At 56.5% G+C, this 9,518-nt stretch overlaps 2 protein-coding genes across 10 annotated transcripts in view; one reads left to right on the top strand and one right to left on the bottom strand.

The window, feature by feature from the left end:
- The first annotated feature begins 41 nt into the window (after nt 1-41).
- On the top strand, nt 42-3,918 carry MUC1 (mucin 1, cell surface associated). 7 transcript variants are annotated; one of them, XM_017867790.1, is made up of 7 exons: nt 42-181; nt 674-771; nt 1,511-1,560; nt 1,660-1,715; nt 2,146-2,267; nt 2,359-2,508; nt 3,532-3,918. In XM_017867790.1, exons 1-7 carry the CDS (start codon nt 124-126, stop codon nt 3,604-3,606), a joined length of 609 nt encoding a protein of 202 aa, XP_017723279.1. In that variant the 5' UTR covers nt 42-123; the 3' UTR covers nt 3,607-3,918. The 7 variants fall into 7 exon arrangements, with proteins under 7 accessions (XP_017723279.1, XP_017723278.1, XP_017723277.1 ...); XM_017867789.1 differs by having other exon boundaries at nt 43-181; nt 647-771; XM_017867788.1 differs by lacking the exon at nt 1,511-1,560 and adding an exon at nt 1,864-2,000 and having other exon boundaries at nt 44-181; nt 1,669-1,715.
- An 858-nt stretch (nt 3,919-4,776) lies between these two features.
- The window catches only part of TRIM46 (tripartite motif containing 46), a 12,771-nt gene continuing 8,029 nt past the window's right edge, over nt 4,777-9,518 (bottom strand). For all 3 annotated transcript variants that reach the window (XM_017867782.1, XM_017867781.1, XM_017867783.1), the window contains exons 9-10: nt 7,304-7,601; nt 4,777-5,951 (exon numbers count right to left, since the gene is read on the bottom strand). In XM_017867782.1, coding sequence (XP_017723271.1) covers nt 5,558-5,951; nt 7,304-7,601 — 692 coding nt within the window. In that variant the 3' untranslated portion in view covers nt 4,777-5,557. The remainder of the gene's footprint in view (nt 5,952-7,303; nt 7,602-9,518) is intronic.

The raw sequence follows: 9,518 nt of genomic DNA, 5'->3' as shown, positions 1-9,518 counted from the left end.
GGGCAGGGGGGAGGGGGGCCAGGGGGACCGGTATAAAGCAGCAGGCGCCTGTGCCCGTTCCACCTCTCAAGCAACGCCTGCCTGAGTCTGTTCTGCCCTCTCCCCACCCAGTTCACCACCACCATGACACCAGGCACCCAGTCTCCTTTCTTCCTGCTCCTGATCCTCACAGTGCTTACAGGTGAGGGGCACAAGGTGGGGAGTGGGCTGCCCTGCTTAGGTGGTCTTCGTGGCCTTTCTGTGGGTTTCGCTCCCTGGCAGATGGCACCATGAAAGGCAAGAATTGCAGACAGAGGTTGCCCTGTCTGTGCCAGAAGGAGGGAGAGGCTAAGGACAGGCTGAGAAGAGATGCCCCCAACCCTGAGAGTGGGTGCCAGGGGCAAGCAAATGTCCTGAAGAGAAGTCTAGGGGGAAGGGAGTAGGGAGAAGGAAGGCTTAAGAGGGGAGAAATGCAGGGGCCAGGAGCCGAGGCCTGTAGGCAGAGAGAAGGAGGCTGCTGCAAGGAAGGAGACAGCCAACCCAGGGGCTGCTGAGGCTGCCCACTCCCCAGTCCTCCTGGTATTATTTCTCTGGTGGCCAGAGCTTATATTTTCTTCTTGCTCTTATTTTTCTTCCAACCCAACCCTATTACTTTAACTTATCACAGCTGCCACGGCCCCTGAACCCACAACAGTTGTTACAGGTTCTGGTCATACAAGCTCTACCCCAGGCGGAGAAAAGGAGACTTCGGCTACCCAAAGAAGTTCAATGCCCATCTCTACTAAGAATGCTGTGAGTATGACCAGCAGTGTACTCTCCAGCCACAGCCCCGTTTCAGGCTCCTCCACCACTCAGGGACAGGATGTCACCCCAGCCCTGGACATGGAACCAGCCACAGGTTCGACTATCACCTTGGGACGGGATGTCACCTCGGCCCCGGACACCAGTGCAGCCCCGGGCTCCACCGCCCCCACAGCCCACGATGTCACCTCGGCCCCGGACACCAGTGCAGCCCCGGGCTCCACCGCCCCCCCAGCCCACGATGTCACCTCGGCCCCGGACGCCAGTGCAGCCCCGGGCTCCACCGCCCCCCCAGCCCACGATGTCACCTTGGCCCCGGATGCCAGTGCAGTCCCGGGCTCCACCGCGCTCCCAGCCCACGATGTCACCTCGGCCCCGGACACCAGGCCGGCCTTGGGCTCCACTGCTCCCCTAGCCCACGATGTCACCTTGGCCTCAGGCTCTGCATCAGGCTCAGCTTCCACTCTGGTGCACAACAGCACCTTTGCCAGGACTACCACCACCCCAGCCAGCAAGAGCACTCCATTCTCAATTCCCAGCCACCACTCTGATACTCCTACCACCCTTGCCAGCCACAGCACCAAGACTGACGCCAGTAGCACTCACCATAGCACAGTACCTCCTCTCACCTCCTCCAATCACAGCACTTCTCCCCAGTTGTCTATTGGGGTCTCTTTCTTTTTCCTGTCTTTTCACATTTCAAACCTTCAGTTTAATTCCTCTCTGGAAGATCCCAGCACCAACTACTACCAACAGCTGCAGAGAGACATTTCTGAATTGGTGAGTATCAGCCTTTCCTTTCCCATGTTCCCCTGAAGCAGCCATCAGAACTGTCCACACCCTTTGCATCAAGCCTGAGTCCTTTCCCTCTCACCCCAGTTTTTGCAGATTTATAAACAAGGGGATTTTCTGGGCCTCTCCAATATTAAGTTCAGGTATAGTTCTGGGTGTGGAATCAGTGTGGTGGTTGGAGGGTGGGTGTTGGTCATGACTATAAGGAGGGACTGGTGCACTCAAGGTTGGGGGAGAGTCCTGAGCCAGAGCTGGGACCCGTGGCTGAAGTGCTCATTTCCCTGTGACCAGGCCAGGATCTGTGGTGGTACAATCGACTCTGGTCTTCCGAGAAGGTACCACCAATGTCCACGACGTGGAGACACAGTTCAATCAACGTAAAACGGAAGCAGCCTCTCGATATAACCTGATGATCTCAGACATCAGCGGTGAGGCTACTTCCCTGGCTGCAGCCCAGCACCATGCTGGGGCCCCTCTCCTTCCAGTGTCTGGTTCCCCACTCTTTCCTTAGTGCTGGCAGTTAGAGGGGCACCTCCTCTGGGAGACTGCCCTGACCACTGCTTTTCCTTTTAGTGCGTGATGTGCCATTTCCTTTCTCTGCCCAGTCCGGGGCTGGGGTGCCAGGTTGGGGCATTGCGCTCCTGGTGCTGGTCTGTGTTCTGGTTGTGCTGGCCATCGTCTATTTCATTGCCTTGGTGAGTGCAGTCCCTGGCCCTGATCAGTGCCCTCCCCACCCCGGCCGGTAGAAGGCACTCCGTGGTCTGCCATAACCTCCTATTTCCCCAGGCTGTCTGTCAGTGCCGCCAAAAGAACTATAGGCAGCTGGACATCTTTCCCGCCCGGGATGCCTACCATCCTATGAGCGAGTACCCCACCTACCACACCCATGGGCGCTATGTGCCCCCTGGCAGTACCAATCGTAGCCCCTATGAGGAGGTGAGATTGGGCCCCACAGGCCGGGGGAGGCAGAGGCTTTGGCTGGGCAAGGATTCTGAAGGGGGTACTTGGAAAACCCAAAGAGCTTGGAAGAGGTGAGAAGTGGCATGAAGTGAGCAGAGGAGGACCTGGCAAGGATGGGGGGCAGAGGTCAGAGGAGTTCTGGGGGACAGGCCTGGGAGGAGACCATGAAAGAAAGGGGCCCTCAAGAGGGAGTGGCCCCACTACCAGAATTCCTAAAAGAGCATTGGCTGTCCACATTCATGCTGGCTGGCCCTGGCTGAACTGGTGCCACCGCAGCAGTTTTGTTTTATTTTGTTTTGGTTTTTTTGCACCCGGAGGCAAAATGGGTAGAGCACTATGCCCGGGGAGCCCTTCCTGAGGAGTCACAGGGGTGAGCCCCTGTGCCCCTAATCATCTCCTAGGAATAGAGGGTAGACCGAGAAAGGCTGGTGTAGGGGGAGGTTTCCCAGGTAGAGGAAGAAGTGTCAGCAGACCAGGTGAGCCTGGGTGCCAGTGGGGTTCTTGGGAGCTTCAAGGAAGCAAGGAACCCTCCCTCCTTCCTCTCCTGGCTTTTCTCTGTGGCACCTAGTAAATAATTACTGCAGCCACCTGAGGGTGGAAAACCACTCCAGGTTGGGGAGGAGAGAGGAGTTTATTTTTCTTGCTCCTATTTTCCTCCTCCTGGAGACCTCCCTCTCTCAGTTTTACAAAGACACAGATACACACACACACACGCACACACACACACACACCCCTACACACCTTCTTTGGCTGGAACAGCAGAGAATGGAGGGACAAAGTGGCTGATTAGAGCCAAGGAGAGGAAGTGAAGGAGAGCAGAGGGAGGAGGGCAGCCCTGTTTACAGTCACCGGCTGGTGGGGTGGCAGGTGCTCTCTCTGAATAAGCCCTTTGAGAGCTGGCCAGGACCCTGGACTGATTACCCCAGCCTGGTGTGGCATCCAGGGGCTCTAGGAGGTACCTTCTGCTCCTCACCCTGGATCTCTTTTCCTTCCACCTAGGTTTCTGCAGGTAATGGTGGCAGCAGCCTCTCTTACACAAACCCAGCAGTGGCAGCCACTTCTGCCAACTTGTAGGGGCACGTCGCCTACTGAGCTGAGTGGCCAGCCAGTGCCAGTCCACCCCACTCAGGTTCTTCAGGGCCAGAGCCCCTGCACCCTATTTTGGGCTGGTGAGCTGGGAGTTCAGGTGGGCTGCTCACAGCCTTCTTCAGAGGCCCCACCAAGTTCTCGGACCCTTCTCGGTCTGTGGAAGCTCATGTGGGCCCTTGAGGGCTTATGCCTGGGAAGTGTTGCAGTGGGGGCTCCCACGAGGACTGGCCCAGAGAGCCCGGAGATAGCAGGGGACCTGAACAGGACTGAATAAAACGTGGCCTCCCGCTGCGCCAACTTCTGATCTTTCATCTGTGGCCCGTGGGCAGCAGGGCAGTCAGAATGTGTGTGAGAGGCCTGGGGGAGGAGACAGGGAGGCCAGGAGGCGGTAAGGAGCGGGTTTGTTTGAGAAGCAGGAGCTTTGAGGAGGAGGTGACGTTGGGATGTAGGGGTGGCCTGAGGAGCCACCTCTGGCTAACCCTGGCAGCACAAGCGGAAGGAGGAAACGAAACCCAGGCGGGTTTTGGAGGACTAGCGTGACTGGGCTCCGAGACTGGGATCTGTGTAACAGTGGCTCTCCCCTCTCCTCACCTGGCCCATGCCCTCCTTGCCCCCTGGCACAGTGCCCCCAGATGGCTCTATTCTTAGCTGTCCGAGTGTGAAGTAAATCCTTGGGCAGTGATAACAGCCCAGAGTCAACAGGGTTGAGATAAGCAGAGGCTGGGTCAGATCCAGGCGCTGGCACCAGGCCCAGCCCCGTCCCTGACCCCGGCTGCCCCACCAGCCTGCTGCCCCTGGGGTGGGCTCCACAACACCCTGGGAATGGGGAAGTGGTTCTGGTTCCCTGATCCCTTTGGGCCCAGCCACATTGCCTGTCCCCTCAACCGCATTCCCCCAGGGCCTGGTGGTGCAGGGCAGGCCCGGATGCCCTGGTTGGGGCCTGCTGCCAGCAGCCAGAGAGCTATGTCTCCTGGCAGCTGTGGTGGGCTCAGGCAGGGCCAGGACACGTGTGGCAGGAGGCTTAGAGCGCCTAGCCTGGGGCCTTCCTCCCTCAGGCACCAGATCCTTTGGTTGCCCCTGCCCAGAACCACAGCCTAGCACCCTGCTCCCTCCCGCCCACCACACCCAGCACAGAAACTAACAGGAATGACTGTGCTCAGGGAAGGCAGAGATGTGCCTGGCATCACAGTTTATTATTTATAAACCATGACAATAACAGCTGTTGCTCAGCACAGGCCTAGCAGAGCCCACTGCAGGAGGACGGCAGTGGGCACCAGAGGCCTTGCCTGGCCAAACCCAATGGGAACACCCAGACTCAGCTGGGTCCCCAAGGGAGACTTGGCACATTGGTGTGGGTGCGGGACAGGTAAAAGCATGCAAGAGGGAGAAGAGGGACGTAAGGGGCATGCAGCTGCGGGGGGTCGGGACCCAAATAAATAAAGCAGGATGACAGGGTCCCCTTCCCATCACCAGGAGTGCCTGGACAGCTTCCAGCCCCAAAGTCTGCCTGTCCCAAGGCTGTAGTTCAGCATCAACAGGGCAGGGAGCTTGGCAGGGCAAGGGCAGAGCTGGAGATCATGCCCAGTGTTTCAGGTGCCCGGCCCAATCAGCCTGGGGGGCACAGGACAGGGATGGAGAAGGGGCTGTCTCCATAGCTTGGGTAACATGCCAAAGGCAGGTCATAGGGCAGACTCAGTGGGGGTGGGGGCCTGGCTAACAGGCAATAGAGAGAAAGGGGGCCATCCAGAGAGGTGGGCAGAAGAGAGCCCCTGGGTCAAGAGAAAACCGTGGGAAGACACAGACACGGGAAAAGGGGCAGGGCCACATGGTAGGAGAGTTTAGGGGAGAATCTGCCAGGCGGCAACAACCCGGCGCCAAGAGGTTTGGGGGCCAGGGCCCAGGAGGACCCCAGGTCTGCATGAGGGGCCTGGAAGGCTCAGTCCAGCTTGGCAAAGCCCCCAATGGTGACTTTCCTCTCAGGCTTAGTGCCCACTGGTTCCTGGAGCTGTACTGCGCCACCCCCAATGAAGCAAAAGGCAGGGCACACAGGCCCTGAGCAGTCCAGGGGGCACTCCAAGAGCCCACGGAAGGACACAGCATCCAGGAAGGAAACCCGGCCCCGCTCGTAGTCCAGGCAGATGCCCAGGCGGGGCGGCAGGGGCACTGTGCAGCCCGCTGCAGGGCCGTCCCTCCCTGTCAGCCCTGCGTTTGAGCTTGCCCCCGACCCCAGCAGGATCTTCCCCATGCCAATGGTTAGGAAAGCAAAGGGCGGCGACGCCTCCACTGTGGCATCCTCGGCACCGCTGTCGTGCCCGCTGTCCGGGTCGTACCTGCAGAAGCGGGTGTTGGGGACGAGATTGTTGAGGGATGGAGTGACAGATGAGGTACCAGAGGGAGACGCTGGAAGGATGGAATGTTGAGGAGCAAGAAGTTGAAGGGATGGATTTCGGGTGTTGAGAAGAAAACGCTGAAGAGGCAGGGGTTAGAGTATAGGCTCAGGAGTTTGGGTTTGGTGGAAAGAGAGCGCTGAGAGGAAAGCACATTGGCAAGAGGGGCTGGGGGGACGGGAAAGACATGGCATTGGTATAGCACGTGAAAAGGCGTCGAGAAAAATGGTGTTGGGGAAATCATGCTGGGGAGATGGTTCTGAGGATGAGAGGACATTGGAAGAATCCGAAATTAGTGACTAAGAAGAGAAAGGATGTTGGGAAGGTGGGTGTCGGGAGAGAGATGAGGGTGGATTGGTGTCACAAATGAAGGGTGTTAGAGGGATGCAGGGTTGGGGACAATGGGGTTTAGGAGGGGATTTGTGTTGGGGGGAAAGCATTTTGAAGAAATAAGGTGTTGGGGGATAGAGTGCTGAGGAGAAGGCTTAGGATGAAAAGCATTAGTGGGAGAGTTTTAAATAGGGAGTTGGGGAGAGGAGGGTTATGGAGGTGAGATGTTTAAGGGAAGATATATATATATATATATTTTTTTTTGGAAGGAGTTTTGCTCTTGTCACGCAGGCTGGATGGAGTGCAATGACACAATCTTGGCTCACCGCAACCTCCACCTCCCAGGTTCAAGTGATTCTCCTGCCTCAGCCTCGCGAGTAGCTGGGGTTACAGGCATGTGCTATTTTTTTTGTATTTTTAGTAGAGATAGGGTTTCTCCATGTTGGTCAAGCTGGTCTTGAACTCTCGACCTCCAGTGATTTGCCTGCCTCGGCCTCCCAAAGTGCTGGGTTTACAGGCGTGAGCCACGGTGCCCAGCTAAGGGAAGAATTTTAAGATATGGGTGAAGGAGGTCTTGGAGAGCAAAGGTTTTACGGAGAAGGGATGTTGGAAATGGAGTGTTAGGAAGAAAGGATACAGATGCTTGGAGAGATACAGATGCTTGGAGAGATGGTGTGTTGGTCCAGAGTGGCAGATGGTTGGAAGGAAGCAGAGATGGCTCCCTCTTCTATCATCCCTTTCCCTGACCACACACCACGCTCTGAAAATCAGTCCTCAAAAGCCCTTTTGCTGAGCCCATGCCTCTCCTGGCCACAGGCCTCCCAGCCTGGCTTCCATACTCCAACTACTTCCTCCTAATCCCCTCCCATCCCACCCTAGCAAGTCTGTGCTCCGCTTGCCACCCCTTCCGCGCCCCTCACTTCCACCAGGACCCCCATACTCCATCCCTTCCAGAGGGGTCTGACCTGGGGCTGATCACATCGGGGGCACCCTGGAAACTTTCTTGAAGCTTGCTCTCCAGCCCGACGCCCACCTTGACCAAGTAGGAGGCTGGGTCTACAGCGCAGGCCCAGTAGCTGCGGCCCTGGGTCACAGCCACGTTGCCCAGGACCACATCCACACTCAGGTGGCAGCCGGTCAGCAGCCGGTCAGCAGCCAGCAGCAGGGGCAGCCCTGGAACACTCCGTACTGCTCGCTGGTCCTTGCTGATGGCCAGCCGCTCTCGGCTTGCACCCCAGCGGCCGTCGAGGAAGAAGTGCAAGACTGGAAAGAGGGAGAGGGTTGAGATGGAGGAAGAACTTCAGGGACAAACACTGGCACTGGGGGCTGTGAGACTGCGGAACAGGGAACACATTGCAAGGGTGGTTCAGTCACCAGGAACAGGCAGGGGGTTCAAGAGAACAGGACATGGTAAATCGGAAAGGGAGGCATGAGGAAAAAAGAAGGGGGCATTCCAAATGGGCATGGGACCCCAGAGAGTTTCTGTGATGATGGTGGGCACAGAAGCCAGTGCTCTGGACCTGGCTGACTCATGGGGTTTCCTCCAACCCCTTACTTGTGGCCAGCCCCATGGACAGTTCCCACTATTCTGTTCTACCCGGTGACATTCCCATCACCATCAATCTATGCCTTCCAGCCCATACTCTGGGTTCACACCTGGCCCTTATACCCAGTTCCTACTTGGGTGGCAAGGCTTCCCTCTCATGCCCACCCCCTGGAGTTCGAACTATTTTCTAGTCACTTTAGTAACATTCTTGAGCCCTAACCATGAGCCAGACACTGTACTCAGACTTCCATGCATCGTCTCACACCAGCTGAATTTTTGTAACCCTATGAGGTAAGCATTATCATTTTTTAAAAATAATTTTTTTTTTGACACGGAGTCTCACACTGTTCCCCAGGCTGGAGTGCAGTGGCACAATCTCAGCTTACTGCAACCTCCGCCTTCCAGCTTCAAGCGATTCTCCTGCCTCAGCCTCCCAAGTAGCTGGGATTACAGGCACCTGCCATCATGCCCAGCTAATTATTTTATTTTTGTAGAGATGGGGTTTCACTATGTTGGCCAGGCTGGTCTTGAACGCCTGACCTCGTGATCCACCCGCCTCGGCCTCCCAAAGTGCTTGGATTACAGGTGTGAGGCACCATGCCCGGCCAAAATAATTTTTTTTTACATATTTTATTGATCGATTGATTGAGACAGAGTTTCACTCTTGTTGCCCAGGCTGGAGGTGCAATGGCACAATCTCGGCTCACCGCAACCTCTGCCTCCCAGGTTCAAGTGATTCTCCTGCCTCAGCCTCCCAAGTAGCTGGGATTACAGGCATGTACCACCACACCTGGCTACTTTTATATTTTAGTAGGTTTCTCCATGTTGGTCAGGTTGGTCTCAAACTCCCAACCTCAGGTGATCCACCTGCCTTGGCCTCCCAAAGTGCCAGGATTACAGGTGGGAGCCACCTCGCCTGGCCTTTATTTATTTATTTATTTTTTCCGAGACGACAGAGTCTTCCTCTGTCATCCAGGCTGGAGTGCAGTGGCGCAATCTCGGCTCACTGCAACCTCCGCCTCCCGGGTTCAAGCGATTCTCTTGCCTCAGCCTCCTGAGTAGCTGGGATTGTAGGCATGCACCACCACGCCTGGCTAATTTTGTATTCCTAGTAGAGATGGGGTTTCACCATGTTGGCCAGGCTGGCCTTGAACTCTTGGCCTTGTGATCCGCCCTCCACGGCCTCCCAACATGCTGGGATTCCAGGCGTGAGCTACCTCGCCTGGCCTATTTATTTTTTTAGAGATCACGTCTTGCTATGTTGGCCAGGTTGGTCTTGAACTCCTGGCCTCAAGCAATCCTCCCTCCTTGGCTTCCCAAAGTGCTAGGATTACAGACATGAGCCGCTGCGCCTGGCTAGTATTATCATTATCCCTACAAAAAAGGACTCTGAAGTTCAGAGAGGGTGAAAACTTGCCAGAATTCACTCACACAGTTGGCAAGAGGTAGAGCTGGGATTTGAACCCAAGCAGTCTAGCTCCAGAGTTAGTGTGTGTGAGACCTACTATGTTATATGGCCTCTCTAGTGGCCACCCGAACCAACCATCAGGGCCTGGGCCCTGGCATACCCCATGCCCTTTGCACGACCACCTGTGCCTGCTCACTCACCAGGTGCTGGGGCGTGTGCAGGTGCA

Source organism: Rhinopithecus bieti, unplaced genomic scaffold (genome assembly GCF_001698545.2).
Source record: "Rhinopithecus bieti isolate Rb0 unplaced genomic scaffold, ASM169854v2 scaffold_4129, whole genome shotgun sequence".
Lineage (NCBI taxonomy): Eukaryota > Metazoa > Chordata > Mammalia > Primates > Cercopithecidae > Rhinopithecus > Rhinopithecus bieti.
This window is presented reverse-complemented; position numbering and strand designations above follow the sequence as displayed.